Genomic DNA, 16,308 nt, shown 5'->3' on the forward strand with positions numbered 1-16,308 from the left:
ACTAGCGGTATGCTGAATGCTGAAACTGTGATATTGTGTTTCCTTCTGATAAAGTTTTCATAAGTTCACCCTTTATGTTTAAGCTGATGCTTTCTCCTAAGCGGCTTACAGTGATTTAATTATCATTTGTACACCTGGGTAATTTTTACTGTAGCAATTCAGGGTAAGTACCTCTTGAAAAAGTATTGTAGGGGAGGTTGCCTATAAATCCAGGTCCTTGAAATTCGAGGCTGCTACTTTAACCACTATGCTCCCTGCTGTCCCCCCAAGGTGCTTCCTTTTTTTTTTTTTTTTTTTTTTCTCTCCTCCCCCCTTCACTTCTCCTTCCTTCTCTCTCATGTTTATGAACTGCTTGCCCTTGTGGTCTGGAGCCTGTCTTGGAATCACTGGGTCGAAGGCTATGCGGGTACACCCTGGATGGGACACCAGTCCATTGTGGGATAGCCACACACGCTCACATGTACACACAGAGAAACTCTACAATGTAAGCATATAACATTTTGTAGTTATAGTACTGTATTGTCTTTCAGTTTTGCAATATTAGATGCCTCTAGGAGATAATGCATAAAAAACCTGCTTATGTAACTCATGAAACAGTGGTATGTTGAAGAAGATGGATATGTTTACACCACTTAACTGGCCAAAACTGTTTTGTAAAAAGGGCAGCTGGTAGAATAGTGGTCAGAGTTGTTGCCTTTGGCTCTAAAGGTTGCAGGTTCGATCCCCACCTCCGATCCTAGTACCCTTGAGCAAGGTACTTACCCTAAAAATTGCTTCAGTAAAAAATTACCCAGCTGTATAAATGGGTAAATAATTGTAAGCTTGTAACTGTAATAATTGCAACCTCAAGATTGGAGCCTGTTTTGAAGAAAAGTGTCAGCTAAATGAATAAATGCAAATGAGAAGTCATCCTGTTAGCTAGGGAGGTTGGGGGTATTGCATCTAAAAATCACAGAAAACCCCAAAGAAAGACAATAAAAATAATGCAGTGATCACACCAGTATGTCTTGAATTGAATGGAAGATTTTATTGTCATTGTACTGCTGTGCAATACAACAAAATTATAGTGGTATTCCCTGAGTTCTTTAGACAACAATATAAAACACGTAAGTAAATAAAATTAAAAATTAAAGTTTAAACAGATAATACAGTAAATAGATAATACGGTATAATAAAAATCAAGCAAGCGTTCAGCTGTTTTGCAGCTTTGGGAGAAGATGCTGTTTTTCATTCTTGTGGTGTGAGAGTGAATTGTCCTGTATCGCCTTAAAGAGGTGTTGTGCCAGGTGAGTGGACTCCCTGATAATTTCGAAGGCTCTGTTCTGACATCTGAACAGATAAATGTATTCGACTGCCGGTACCTGTGTGCCAGTGATGTTCTGAGCCATCCTGATGACCCGTCGCAGACCATTCTGTTCTTCTCTTGTGCAACTGGCGTGCCATGCTGTAATGCAGTACATCAGTACGTGCTCCACCGTACATCAGTAGAAATTCACGAGAAGATCCTAGGCCCCTTCAGTCTTCTCAAGAAACAGGGGCGTTGGTTGTTGTGCCTTTCCAGTGACAGTAGAGATGTGTGTGTGGCCCACGAGAGGTCTTCTGTGATGTGAAACCGGGGACTCTCTCCACAGCCTCGCCCTACGGTATCTTATAGTTTGTTGCCCTAATTATGGCAAAGTACCTAGATGGATACGTTCTTACATGTGGTGCTCAGGAGTCTTGCAATGGGGGCTGTGTTTTAAACAGACTACATGTAAAGTGGACTCCAGAAATGATGTTGAGCTCAACTCCTACAGTAACTAAGGTGGGACACCCCAACATCATAAATTAATGTAGTTTAGCCCAATAAAAAATGTATACACTTGTACCTCGCGATACAAATACGAGTTACACTTTTTTGAAGATGCAAAACGTTTCCGAGTTTATTAATTTTTAAGTTGCATTTTCTTTGTTGTTCCATTTTCTAAAATTTGTTGCTGAGCAGAAATGGCCTGCATTTCCATTTTCTCCCACTAGTGTGAGGCAGAGACTCTTTCTTCCTCTCACAGATTTCATAGATGCATTTAATCCAGTGTTTATTATTATTTGAAACCACCTAGAAAGTTTAAAAAAAAAAAAAAGGGGGGGGGGGGCACTTGTCTGTTTTTGGACTCTAAAACTGCTGAACATGACTAAATGCTGACAAACATGTTTATGTAGTCATCTGGTGGCTTCCTTATGGCCAGTAAAATTTAGTTGGGTTATTAATGTTCTTCAGCTCACTCCTTTTGTTTCCCCCTTCTACTCCACTGTTTCATTTTAAAATAGAAGCTTAGTGATTTACCACATAACCAGTCAAGAAACTGAGGGATTAAGCTCTATTTTTAGGCTTTCACTGGTGGTGACATAGTAGGAGTACGGTGCTTAAGAACAGTTCTGGGCTACAGACAAGACTTCTGGTCCCGATTGTGTTCATAAACTGAGATACAAGCGTAGTCATTTTGCACAATGTTAATCTACCTACAATTACTTACCCATTTGTACAGCTGGGTAATTTTTATTAGAGTAATTTAGGGTAAGTACCTTACTCAAGGGCACTACAGCCAGAGATTTGATTTGAACCTACAACCACTGGGTCCAAAGCCAGCAGCTCTAATCACTTTGCTACCAGCTGAACCAGTAACAGCCTGTATAATGGCACAAATCCTGCTGTGTAGAACCAGAAACCCATCATGTGGGCTACTGGGTATTTATTTTCTTATGTCACCACAGTCTTTCCCCACCTTATTAAAGTAATACAAAACCCTTCGTAAGGCGAGTTCTTCTCAAAGACATAATTAATTTTATTTTTCGGGGGAAAAAATTATTGGGGTCCAATATTTGACTTTGGTTTGTGCTAAAATGTCACCAGATCCCATTAAAATGGACAAAATTCAATAAATAACATTTGTTATCCTAAAACAAAGTTTCCCTTAATGACTCTATAATACTCTATGAATATCTGCACTCATTGAGCTCTCTCATAGCTATTGTATACTTAACGAATGCTCATGAGCAAAACATACACGATACTCAATATTTATGTATTAATTCAGCATTTAGTAACAAACAATGGAACAGTAGAGCGAAAAGAAATTGGTGAAAACGATGCAGATGTCACTCAAGTCGGCATGGTGTCTCGCAGCACCTGTGATTGTTTGTTTGCATTTTGACTGTGGTTTTTATCTGTGTCTTTCCTCCCACAGTCCAAGGATGTTTCAGCTGCGTTGGTGACAAAATTGCTCGTACTAGTTGTCCGTGTTGCTTTGCTCAACTGTATGAATGATTGTAGAGTTCAGTGTATGTAACATTGTAAGTCATCCTTGGATAAAATTGTCAGATGAGTATTGGTCACTGTGGGCCACTCCTCTCTCTGGAATTGCATGAAATCCATATTTTGTCCTTGAAAATACAAGAAATGCCCTTTAAGGCAAAGTAGGTGTTTTCAGTGAAACTCTTTGTAAAGTTGAATGGTTGTAACTGAAGTAGGCATATCTCAGGAGATAAAACTGTATTTAATTTTTGTTATTTGGGACTCTTCTGGGGTAGGTGAGTTCCTTTAACTGGTTCTGGTGTGGATGGATGATGAAAGAGGAAATTTGATTGCCATGTGGTGGGGCTGCTGACTTTGTTAGTCAATGCCCAATTTTATGCCGTAGAGGAAGAACAAATGAAGTGCTGTGACTGTCATTGCATAGCTGTAATATGTACCCCATACTTTACTTAGGCCTCATTCCAACGCTCCAACAGCCATGACAAGGTGAGGAGGATCGTGGCCGAGGAAGGGCGCGCTGCTCGTAACCTGATCGCCTGGAGCGTGCCGCTGGAGAGCAAGGAGGAGGAAGGTGAGCACTGCATCTGTGGTACAAATTTACATGTGCAGACTTACTCACTTTTGCCAGGCTTCTTTCTACCTCCAGCCTGTCGGCAAACCCGTGTTCCCCCAGCCTCTACATTCGTTCTCCTCTACGTTCTCCCAGCATCTGCCAAAACTCACAAGCCTCCATCTGCCTTCGCCCAAAGTTACACCCACAGTTGCCCACTTTCTCACACATGCAAGGTCAGATTCACGTGGTCCCCAACCACATTCGCCCCTACCATATTTACTTCAATCGCACACTAATTTTAACTTTTTTTCTCAGGTATTCCTAGTACAACTTAAACTAACTCACCCTTTTCAAATGTATGTATCATTTGATGTTTGGATATCCTACATACAATTATTTCGAAGCTGGTGCAACAGTTTTTAGACTTTTTGAAAAGAGGTTTTATTATGACTGGATTTATTAGCATAGCATGGTCTGTTTTAAGGCTAACTGCTGAATATAATTCATAAGTACATGTTGAAACAATTAATGTTATCCTCAGGTTGCAAATGGTTAAGAATTTCTGTAGATGCAAATGGTTTTTTTTTTTTTAATTGCATTTTGTTTGTTTTGTTATATTTATGAAAGAGCAGACATGACTTCTGTTTTGTTTCCAGCGACAATTTCTAGCAGCACTAGTAAGAAGAGGAATACCATTAAGATGGGGGGTAAAATTGTGGTGAGATTTCTAGGAGCCCAGATCTGTAGAGGAGGCACACAAGATAATTTTGTTATTATAAAGCAGGATTTTACTTCAAGGGGAACATTGTATATGCTTATGGGATGAATATTTCTCTAGTCCTGGCTATATAGGAGTTGTGGGGGGGTGGTGATTTTTTTTTTTTTTTTTTTTTTTTTTTTTTTTTTTTTTTTTTTTTTAAAAGTAATTTTGACTTTATTCAGATGTTGCACAAACATAATAAAATGATTTTATTTATTGTACATTTATTTTTATTGTAACACAAATATTACGTTCAAAAATTGTATCTAGCAGTGATAGAAATTGAGGGATGTTTTTAAGAAACTTTTACCGATTGTGACTTGACTTCTAAACAAAATGGTTTACAAGTAGCTTTCTGTTCCCAATTGTTTATATGTTGCAGAACCAGTATATACTCTTCATCTGGCACCAGAACCCGGGACTTTCCGCTAGGGGAAAGCCTCTTGTTTTTGTTCCGTGGACAGCAAGTGACCCGCTGCTTCCTTATATCGTTCTGCCCCAGGCCCTAAGAGTGTTGTCATAACTGAAGGTCAGAACAGGGTGAGACTCAACTTATTGACACTAGGATGTCAGCCCAACCCTTGGTATGCAGGTGGTCCAGTTACACATTTGGATGCTATTAAATCAATAGGTCCCTTCAATCTCTGTCGCCTCTACTGAAGAAGAGTGGAACAGGGCCGGGTTTCTGGTCTTGCCTTCACCATCCTCACAACTTGGTGGTGAATGATAAGACTGATCGGTGAAGGCCGCGTATAGTGGCCTGAGAAACCCTCCTGAATCCACAGGAAACAGACTTATCATGATTGGACTCTTGCCCGCAAAATGAAAGATTTTTACTCAGATTATCAATTCAGGTCTACGAAGCCGAGAGATGACAGGGATGCCATATGTCAACTGCCGATCAAGTAACGCCAGTGGGTGGACCACAGGCCGTGGCGGAAGGAAAGCACAGGATATCTCACACACACATTGACTGAAACCACTTGTCCCGAGCAGGGTCACGGTGAGCTGGAGCCTAACCCGGCAACACAGGGCGTAAGGCTAGAGGGGGAGGGGACACACCCAAGATGGGACGCCAGTTCGTCGCGGGGCACCCCAAGTGGGACTCGAACCCCAGACCCGCCAGAGAGCAGGCATAGGCCAAACCCATCGCGACCCCCCCTATAGCACGAGATATGAAATGGCTAAAGAACCCCCAATGAAACATTGAAAGTGTCAAATTTTTTTATTATAGTGTATTCCATGAATAAAATGATGTTCTTGTGCTATAATTTTCCCTTCCTACAGTAATATACATTGGGGCACAGTGAAGTGATACAGACAGCAATGCAGGACAAGATACTACAGGGCAGTCTAGTAGTGTGAAGACCACAATACAATAGTACAATTTACAGTACATGGGGCATATAATTTATGAAGTGGATATTTACAACTTCAGTTCACAAAGCTGCCTTGAAGTAAACCTCGGACTATTCTAGAAGGCATGTTTGGCCTTTTGAAGAGTATACCGTAATAGTTTTGTCAAATGCAACACCGATGCCGTGTACTCTTGCAATAAGCCAATTACCGAGTGTTGGAGGAGTGTTGGAAGCGGAACAGAGGCCGATACCTTCCAGAGCTGATGCCCGAAGAGATCATTCGGTGCTTTTTGCTCTTGTGTGTACCTTGGTGTTGGGTTAGCGCTGGGGAACTGCAGGCAGTAGGGCTGTATACAACACATTGATTTAATCCCAGAGCTGGAAGTAGTGGAGAAACTCTCCTAACTTTTTTTCCCCCTTACTCTTTTTTTTATTTTTTATCTCTACAGGGAAGCCAAAGTCACATGCTGCAAGCAATCCAAGGGCACAGAGGATTAACTCTGGACTTAACAGGAGCAAAAAACGGGTGACTTCAACTCTTTCAATTGCCATTTTAAGCCTAAATTCAGAGTAATGAATAGGTTATGTTTTGTAAATATGCGCCATACAGTAAGTGCCACTGTGTGGCTGCATGCTACTGGTTGTTTTTAAAGGTAATCTAGTGAGTTGGCCATGAGAGGGAGACATAGACCACTTGAATGAGAAGAAGTGTGTAGCCCGTTGACCAGGTGTCACAACTAGCCTGTGGGCTATTTGCAAAGCCACTTGCCCCTTAGATGAATAACAGCCCTGTAAACTCAGTCCCCCCCCCCCTCAGGTTTACCATTAAACATTAGTTACCAGGTTTGGATTTTCATGTTACTTGAGATTTATTTTATTCAATTAAGGTTTCTATGTATCTATCTATCTATCTAAATGGTTGCTTTTTTAAATTTTTCTTTTAAATTCATTCAAAAGCTCTTTCGTAGTCATGTAACACTATAAATTGGCTGCTTTTGCTGTTGCCTAGTATTTCCCACTTATAGAACATGGTTAATGATTTTAGGGTTACTGAATTATAGATTAAATGCAAATGAATGCGTTTTTGTAAACTAAAGGACAGCATACACAGGCTACTTCTAAACTGCCTGATGTTATGACACACATGCTGTGACAATGAATTTTAGTAGGTGTCTTGTAGTTGTGCCGTTTTCAAAAACAGATTCTTAAATCTTTTTTTTTTCTTTGTTAGCACTCATTTCTATTTTTTCTCTTGTCCTTTTTTGGAATGTACTATGTTATATTATGCTGAGAATGTGGGTGGAAACAGATTCGAGAAAGCATGAAAACACATTGCAGAATATATGTTGAGATCATTTGCTGCCAGTGTTTTCATTCCAGAATTTATCCTAACAGTTTCGAAAAAAAGGGAGGAGAAAATTCCCAATCGCGTTGCTGAAGAAAACATTTGAAGAACTCTTGAGAAGCGTTTGATTAGATGTAACACTAGAGGGCTATATATCTTTATAGGATTTTAGGTGCGGTGCTTTAATATGCTGGGAATACTGGTAATGTCCAAACCTTTCAACAACCAGTATTTATAGTGCACCTGTTCATAAGAAAGTCCATAAAATTGTTTTTCCCCCAATCAAAGATGAAACACTGTTCGAGCTTCCCCCTGCGTTGCCCTAACAGGCAGCACTTTACACCACATAAGACCTCCCCTGCTTTTCATGGGGAAAGGAGACTGGGGGATGCTGCAAGTGTGACCCTGTTTGAGGGAGCTAATGGAGGATGAAATGGTGGGAATCAGCTGTGCAGTCAGGGTTTGGCGGCCGGGGGCCGAGTTGGGCCCATCGTCCCCAGAGTGGCTGTTATTGAACAGTGACAAGCAAGCCACTGGGGTGGGTTCTACTGACCTTTCCATTACCTAGCTGCTGGCTTATTCCGTCTTCATGTATTAGGTTACACTGGCAGGCTGTTGGTCCAGCCCAACCCCCACCCCGAGTGTGCATGCGGCTTTCCATCATTACGTCTTTGTGGCAGATGACTTTTTTTCAAATTTTTTTTATTTTTTTTTTTAATTTTTAATATGACTGATTACCTTCAAATCCCCCCCCCATCATTTAATGGTTGTTTTAAGAGTGATGTCTTTTAGTGTTCATTATAGCGTTCGGGCTGAAAAGATAGTGTTGAGTGGTGACTTTTATTTCTCCCTCTGAAACAGGGGCATTGCTTCCTCAGTGTCTAATGTTTAGTCCAGCGCTGGCACCAGGGACCTTCTCCCCCACCGCCCGTATGTCTGGAGGTGGCCGGGGAGCCCCCGGCCCTGAGAATGTATGAAAGCTCTGAGAAAAGGTGAAGCGGAATGTGGCGAGGTGGGCGCCAGGCACATTAGTGCAAACCTGTTACCATCCTGACAGATGGATGGCTAATTACGTGTGGGCTGTAGTTGTTACTGAGATGATCCGTAGTGGCTGTCAGAGTACAGTTGAAAGCCAGCAGCTGGGGGGGAGAGAGCAACAGAGAATGGGAAACTGGGGGGGGGGGTGAGGGCATTAACAAAAACAAAGCAGAAAAGCTGTCTGTGGTGTTTGCACATTCTCAGATTTTTTTCTTTATTTATTTATTTATTTTTTTGAACTCCAAATGAAACATTTATAAGCAACACCCAGGGGCTGAGGGCTTCATCGATGTCATTGTTGCAGCTCAGTCCACCCTCCGCTGAGACATGAGTTCATCGCATGATGCGGTGTGTTGATATGGATTTTCTGTTCTATGAATATTTTATCAGAGCTGATTTCAGAGGGGAATGCACACAAGGCAGAGGGCTGCGTGCGAATACACCTGCCTTTTGTGTGGCGCATCGTTGGCGGATTGGACCGGTTGCGTGGAAGCTGCCGTGGCTCCGAGGCGAACGCTGGTGCCCGGAGCCTTCGGTCCGGGTTCCCGAGTGGTCGGCCCGTTTGTTAAAGTGTCGTGCCGCCGTCCTGGGCTCCGCTTCCAGGATTCCTGCCGCGTGTGGGAACCTGGTGCGGCTGTCAACCTGCTAAGTGGGTTCAACCAGTTCGCGGGCAACAGGCTTTTCGCTGGGCTGCGCACGCCGCTGTCTGCGAGAATGGTGCGCGGGCAGGTCTCCGCACTAACGTGTCCTCTGTCATTTCCAAAACTGTTTTAGTAGTAATGATCTGCTAAATGGTTTATACCCTCATATAAACTTTGGGATCGTATTTATTTTAAAACTTGATTTATTTGTGTCGTTCATCAAATGTTTGTTTACTGCTCATATTCAGAGTACTTTTTGTGGTGAAGTCGGGCTCTGTTTTCTGTTTTCTACAACGTCTTCCTTTCCTTTTGGCTTTCTGACCTTGCTTGTTGAACTTTAACTCATTTCAACCTCTGCGCTTCCTTGCTGCTGAGCTGCCGAGCAGCTTGTAATGGCATGCATTTACATTGATTTATTTAGCTGAGGCTTTTCTCCAGAGCGACTTAGTTATATAATGATTTACTCATTTATACAGCAGGGTCATTTTTACTCTAGTTAGGAAAAATAATACATGTTCACCACAGCTAACAAACGTTAACTACAGAAGGTGCAGCATCCTATGACAACACTGCAGTAGTCTACTTTGGACAGCGCTCGAGTTTTAACCATATTTATTACAATTATAAATTTTATTTGAAACTTAAACACGTGAAATTTGACCACGATTGTGTTTCTGCCGCAGACCATCAGGGTGTTTATCTCATCTTCCTGAAGTCTGTGGCCGAAATGCATTCGCGTTTAAATTTAATATCTTAATAAATGTGGTTACAACTGTTCGTGTCATCCTAAGCATGCTGTAGTTATTACTGGAGCAATTCAGGGTAAGTGCCGTGCTCAAGAACGGGGGGGTGTGGTGGCACAGCGGGTTTGGCCTGTGCCTGCTCTCCGGTGGGTCTAGGGTTCAAGTCCCGCTTGGGGTGCCTTGCGATGGACTGGCATCCCGTCCTGGGTGTGTCCCCTCCCCCTCCGGCCTTACGCCCTGCGCTGCCGGGTTAGGCCCCGGCTCGCCGCGACCCTGCTCGGGACAAGCAGTTTCTGCATGTGTGTGTGCCCTGCTTAAGAGTACTACAGCAGGAGGTGAAGACAAGACAATAAAATAGTACGATTTACAGTACAGAAGACATGTAATATATGGAATGGATATTTACAGCTTCAATTTATGAAGCAAATTCAAATCTTCATACCTGTTGCCCCTATAGATAGAGTGCAGTGTGTATGTAGCATAGAGATGGAATGGACAGAATTGTACAGGACGTAGAAAAATTCTAATAGAACGTACAGATCCGTACTTGGCCCTGTCTTTTTATTTCTCCTCACCCTTTTATGTGTGTGTGTGCAGAATGCAGGCCTGGATGCCAAGCCTGTGGGTGGGGCCATGTTGGACAAGGCTGCTGAGAAGAGCCCCACAAAGGCAAGGCCACCACGCAAGGTGGACCTGCGAGCACGCTACTGGGCTTTCCTCTTCGATAACCTCCGCCGGGCTGTGGACGAGATCTACGTCACGTGCGAGTGGGACCAGAGTGTGGTGGAGTGCAAGGTAGGTCTCGTGCTTTTTGCTGGGCCGCAGTGTTTCGGGAGAAGCCTAAAGAGTGCCACGCAGATCCTTTCCGTATGAAGCCGAACACTGAGGGAATTGGGTTGTACCGGTGTAAATAACAGGCGTAACCTTACCTGCATCATTGGGTACGCTGACACAGCTCATGCATAAAAACGTAGTCTAGCTCATGGTACAGATGCCTGTTTGATGGCCAGAAGACGGTGCTGCTGAGGCTTTAGGATTTTACCCCGCCCCCCTTTTCCTGCACACATTCCTTTTGTTTTCTGGTTTGTGTCAGAGGGAGCTTTGAAGGTGTCCTAGTGAGAGAATTATCACTGGGTGCTCCCCTGGACATCCTGGAGACAGGGGAGATGGATGACTGTGTTTAAATATTGTGGCTGAGTGTTGGGGGAGCTGGTTGAAAGGTTAGGACAGAATGGCTGATTACGTCCTTCCAGACTGGAGGGGAGGCAGTGGCCTTGTATCCTGGGTCAGTGACGAGAGGAGCGGGAAAGGGGCAGACCTCAACAGCGTGACACCTTTTAATTAATTAATTCATTGATTAATTAATTAACAGCAAACACTTTTGAATTTAAATGAGAGTAGTAGAGAAAAATCGAGAAATTTGGATCACTGATTAAGTTCCCCTCAGCTACTCCTCTGTATGTCTTTACTGCCTTAAGCTGGGGTTAGGGTACCTACAGTTATTTCCCAGTACAATACAGTTATTTACCCCCCTGCTAGCCTTCAGTTTACCCACAAGGAACAGTTAAGTGAAAGCCTGAATTTTGAATCCTGGGAAACTTTTATTTCCGTAGAGTGTTTTTGCTTTGTTTTCAGAGATTTGCATTCCAGCAGTTGGGAGATGATTTGTTGCTTTGCCTATGATTTTGTTGAAGGTGAATGCGAATAACAATTTTTACAGTTTTACCCATTTACACAAATGGACTTGCTGCATTACCTGAATGTGATGGCTGCAGCAGGATCCAGAAGTCAGACTTGAGCCAGAAAATTGCGATTGCATGTCTGCCACATGGAGGCACATGGATCCACCTGTATTTGTGTGTAGAGCAGGAGATGTGCCAGTACGTGCGTTCAGAATGCCCGAAAATGATGCTCTTAATGCATTCCAGGCCCGTGTGTTTGTTTATTGTGAGACAGCTGTATAACCAGTACATCTGTGGCAGACTGTGGAGCAGTGTGCATGAGTATTGATCGCTGTGTCATGCAGGATAACGCTGAGTGTGGCTCTGGTGACTGCTTGCGGTCGCCGCCGCACGGATAGGTCTTGCGGTCAGACTTCAGACAGCAGGGCTGTGTAAAAGGATCGGCCGCTGTGTATGCCCCCTACCCCCTTCGGTCGGGTGGAACCTCAGGCCGTACCCCAGCCGGACGACGTAATGGCCTCCGCCGCCGCAGTGGCTCCTTCGCTGCAAATGCATCCCGGCTGCCTGTGCTGGGCTTCGTGCTAATGGAGGCTCTGATAGATAGCGGAATTTGCTTAGAGGGGCGGGACGGGGGGGCTCTGATTCTGCTTGTTGACGACACCCTGGAGCTTTATAAACCCTGCATTCAGCACTCGCGCATGGCGCGCGCACACAAACATTATCTGCTCGTGGTCAGCCGCAAGGAAAGATAGAACTGTTCTTACATATTGGCCAGGATTTGCTCTGAGCTGCCCTAAGAACTACATTAAGCTAGTAGATTTCCCATAGTGCATTTCTTCATATCTATTACAAGTCCTAGTTGCAAACCTAGAGTTTTTTTTTTTTTTTAAAAAAACATGCAAAGATCTTGTCAACTTTATTGTGTACGGTGGAAGACTGTGGCAGCGTAGAGGTTGTTTTCAAACCGATGCAGAGTGCGTTTTCTGTGTTCATCGTGCGGCTCCGTGGGGACACCAAAGATCCAGAATGTACAGGCCTTTCTTGGCAAATGTTATGAGAGCCCAGACCAGCCAATCAGTGACACGATGATGTGCTAATGCTGTTTGCAGTGTTGTTCTGAGGCTGTCAGGACCCCTCCCCACCCCACTGGGATGGTGGAAGATTGAGCCTGTGGAGGGGGGGTGGGGTTCTCTGTGGTCTTCTAGGATGGATGAAAAATGTGACAGGGTGGGAATGGTTTCCTGGAGGTGTGTGGTACTGAGCTTCTTTGTGTATTTTTTGGTCTCTTACTGCACCCCCCCCTCACTCCCATTACCAAATGAGCACATGCTTGTGGAGACTTGGGATGTTAACTAGCTCCAGTGAGTATGGGTGGTTCGTGACACATCTTTCACTAGCTGACTCCTCTATTAACTAAAAGCACTGCAGAGCTTTACTCCCAATTACCACTCCCTTCAGAGCAGTTGTAAATCATACCCCCCGAGTCCAGCTTCCGTGGGGGGGATAGGATTCGAGCCCTGGTGCTCTTGCAGGCTCCTGCATTAAGGAGATTGTACTTCTACTCCCAGCAGGCACTGCTTTCTTTTATGGCCACTCTAATGTATGTTCAAACTCCCAAGTGTGGGCAACCAGTACATGGGAAGTGGAACGTAATGCATTTTTATCTGTTGTCTTGTTTGCTGCATTGTTGAGGAGGTTATCTTATACATCCGGTGTAATAACAGTTGTAGATGCTCTAATGATAAGTCTGCATGTGTTTGAGCTGTTTGCTCAGTTTGAAGAGGAAAAAACTGAATCCCCTGTATTTTTATCTTGGGATCGATCTGGTCGTCCACGTCCAGCGGGTGCCAGCCACGACCTTCAGCAGAGGGAGGTATCGGTGAGCCATGTGACCTCGATGTTGAGCCGCCACACACGGCCACAGGGCGGGGCTCCGGGCTGTAGGCTGGAGAAACACAAGGTTCTTGTTGTCTTTGTTTGTCATCAGCACCTTCTCAGGCGGTTGAAGTTTCTCCCTGTGGAGGTGGGCCGCAGGCCGCTATTGATGTCCGGAGCCCCCCTGGGACCTGGCTCCCCGGGATTGTGTGTCAGTGGGACAAAAGGATGGCGCCATCCGTCCTGCTCTATGCGCCAGTAACTAGAATTAATTACAAACCAATCGAATTAGTTGCAGCCAATTGATAAACTAATTGGTAATTTCAGCTGTACATGTAGATGCTGTGATCGGTGGGATGAGGGATGCCTTCTCTAAGGCAGTTTTGTTCTTCCTTGTCCTGCTCAAACAGTGTGGCCTTCATCTCGATGGCTGCACCAGCTTTGCTCGGGCTGTTTGTCCTTCTGGCATTTCCTTGTTCGTGTCATAGGGCTCAGGTTACGACTCCGTGCCTCTCCCGACTCACGGCTGGCCAGGGACAGCACCATGATTACATCCTCCCAGCGCTGCTGAATGCCTCCAGTCTATAGTAGGCCTGACTGCCACTAAATTAATGATGACGTCGGAGGCAAGGCAAAAGCCGCAGTGTTGCCAGTTCACTTGTACATCCTGACAATAACCAATTTTCTGTTAACAGAACTGGATAGAGCAGTCAAAAGCAATATTGTACTCAACGAACAATTTCAAGAACCGCTTGTCCCGAGCGGGATAACGGAGAGCTGGCGCCTATCCTGGAGACAGTGGGCGCAAGGCTGAATGGGTGGGGGGAGGTGCACCCTAGACAGGACGCCAGTCCATCGTAGGGCAGTAATATTGTAATTAAAGTAAAAGTAATGTTTCTTAAAGAATTACAAGTGTTCATCTAAAAATCTGCTTAAGAAGAAGAGTGTGAAACTAGTTGCATGAATTAAACTTTGGCTTTTCAATGTTCAGAATAAACAATTTTCCAAGCTTGAATACAGTAATACCTCGCTCTACATTGTTAATTGGTTCCAAAGTGAGTGCAGTAAATTTGTCACATATCACCCTCTATGCAAGTATACATTACCTGAGTAGCCATGCTATATATTGGTTTTTCCATTATTGAACAAATTATTACATTTCTATCACATTTATTTATCTTTTAAGTAACTTGGTGTTAAGCTACCTGCAGTTATTTACTCATTTATACAGCTGGGTCATTTTATTGGCGCTATTTAGAGTGACTTGCTCAAGAGCTGCACCTGGAGGTAGTAACACAAAAAAAACAACCTGGAAACATTTGGTCGTACAACTATTCTTTTTTGACACCCTAAAAATACCTCAGACATGTATTTATGGGGTAGAGTGTCTCAAAATGTAAAATTTCATGTTTTGTTTGCTTATTTTTTTATTTATTTATTTTTTAAACATTTTTTACCAAACTTACTCCGTAGACTGCCAAAGTGGGGTCAAAATGACTGTGATGTGATTTAATGTATTCATGTAGCTGATGCTTTTCTCCAAAGTATCTTGCACTGTTGAGGTGCTTACAATTATTTATCCATTCATACAGCTAAGTCATTTTTTTTTTTAAATTTTTTTTTTTTTTTTTTTACTGGAACAGTTTAGGGTAAGAACCTTGCTCAAGGGTACTACAGCTGGAGGTGAGACTTGAACCTGCGACCTTTGTCATGTTTTGCAACACTGAACTATAGAGAACTCTATGTATTTTAGCAAAAAAAAAAAAGGCACGACATGGGTCAAAAATAAGCCATATATGTATATATGCGCCAGTTCATAAAATGGGTCAAAATGAACCATAAATCTGTAACTGTATGTTTTGATATACTAATCAGAATATTAATGCCACACACAACCCCAGAAATGAATCATTCTTCTTTAAAAGAGCATAGCTGAGACTATAAACCTTTTATGGGTAATTCTGACCAATCTTGGACATTTGAAGAACTGTAAATATTTTTTTATTTTATGTTGTCTCAAGTTTAACTTTGACACAACTTTCAAATTGTGACAAGTAAACATGTTCTTAAATCTTCATCGTATTGTTCAGCCAAAATCTCTTTCAAGGTATTATGTTCCACAGTAGTGTGTGTTTGTGTGTGCGCATTCTTGGGAGAACTAGGTATCTTGTGCATAGTAGGGTTATGGACTACTTAAGCAAAAAACATTCTAAGAATTATCTGAATTCTAATGGTGATTTGCATTGAGTATTTAAAACCCTTAATCTTTTTCAGACATGCAACATGATCAAAAAGACAATCCATAACTGAACAAAAATAGTTGTTGGCGGTGTTTTGTACGCATCCCCTGACAAGTGTTACTTATCTGTCATACAACCCCTGAGTGCCCAAGTCTCTCCCTTTTCGGACAAGCAGCATCCTCAGGTTCTAAAGCATGTGCCTGGTCACGTTGACCACAAGTTATATCCCGATAGCTGTCGCCTTGTGGGTGCCAGGGTTCCATCTTTTTAAGACTTGGTGTATATGAAAACCATCTGCGGATTGATATTCCTGCCCAGATGGCGAACCAAATAACAGACTTCCCGTACCTGTTCAGTCACAAAAGAATGAATGTTTCGTTGTCACTGCACATATAAGCAGTTGCTCAGGGAAACTGACACTAAGATAACTCATTACTACCCACCTCTGCCAATTTATTCTCCATTCACTGCCTAAGAGCACGTTAAACTGATGTAAAAGCTTTAGCTTTTAAATCCAACCTGTAAAGAAGTACAATGATAAAATTCCTAATGTGTAGCAATAAGGACGTGTGTCTAAAATGTGTCACGGTTTTGTGCTTGCCGAACATCTCTCCTGGCCCTCTGAATGAGACGAAGACCGCATAACAATAGCAGGATGATGTTTCTTGGCTCTATTATTATTTTTCCAAAATAAACAGGGTCTAGATGGGGTGTATGTGTAGCTATATAAATTTGACCGTTCTATTTTAATTGGAGCACTGTCTAAAAAAAGAAAAAAAAG

At 43.1% G+C, this 16,308-nt stretch overlaps 1 protein-coding gene across 2 annotated transcripts in view; it reads left to right on the plus strand.

Annotated features, from left to right (window-relative positions):
• Positions 1 to 16,308, plus strand: part of scaper (S-phase cyclin A-associated protein in the ER) — a 97,260-nt gene that overhangs the window by 5,339 nt on the left and 75,613 nt on the right. For both annotated transcript variants that reach the window (XM_018763772.2, XM_018763773.2), the window contains exons 2-4: positions 3,746 to 3,863; positions 6,413 to 6,489; positions 10,328 to 10,525. In XM_018763772.2, coding sequence (XP_018619288.2) covers positions 3,746 to 3,863; positions 6,413 to 6,489; positions 10,328 to 10,525 — 393 coding nt within the window. The remainder of the gene's footprint in view (positions 1 to 3,745; positions 3,864 to 6,412; positions 6,490 to 10,327; positions 10,526 to 16,308) is intronic.

Source organism: Scleropages formosus, chromosome 11 (genome assembly GCF_900964775.1).
Source record: "Scleropages formosus chromosome 11, fSclFor1.1, whole genome shotgun sequence".
Lineage (NCBI taxonomy): Eukaryota > Metazoa > Chordata > Actinopteri > Osteoglossiformes > Osteoglossidae > Scleropages > Scleropages formosus.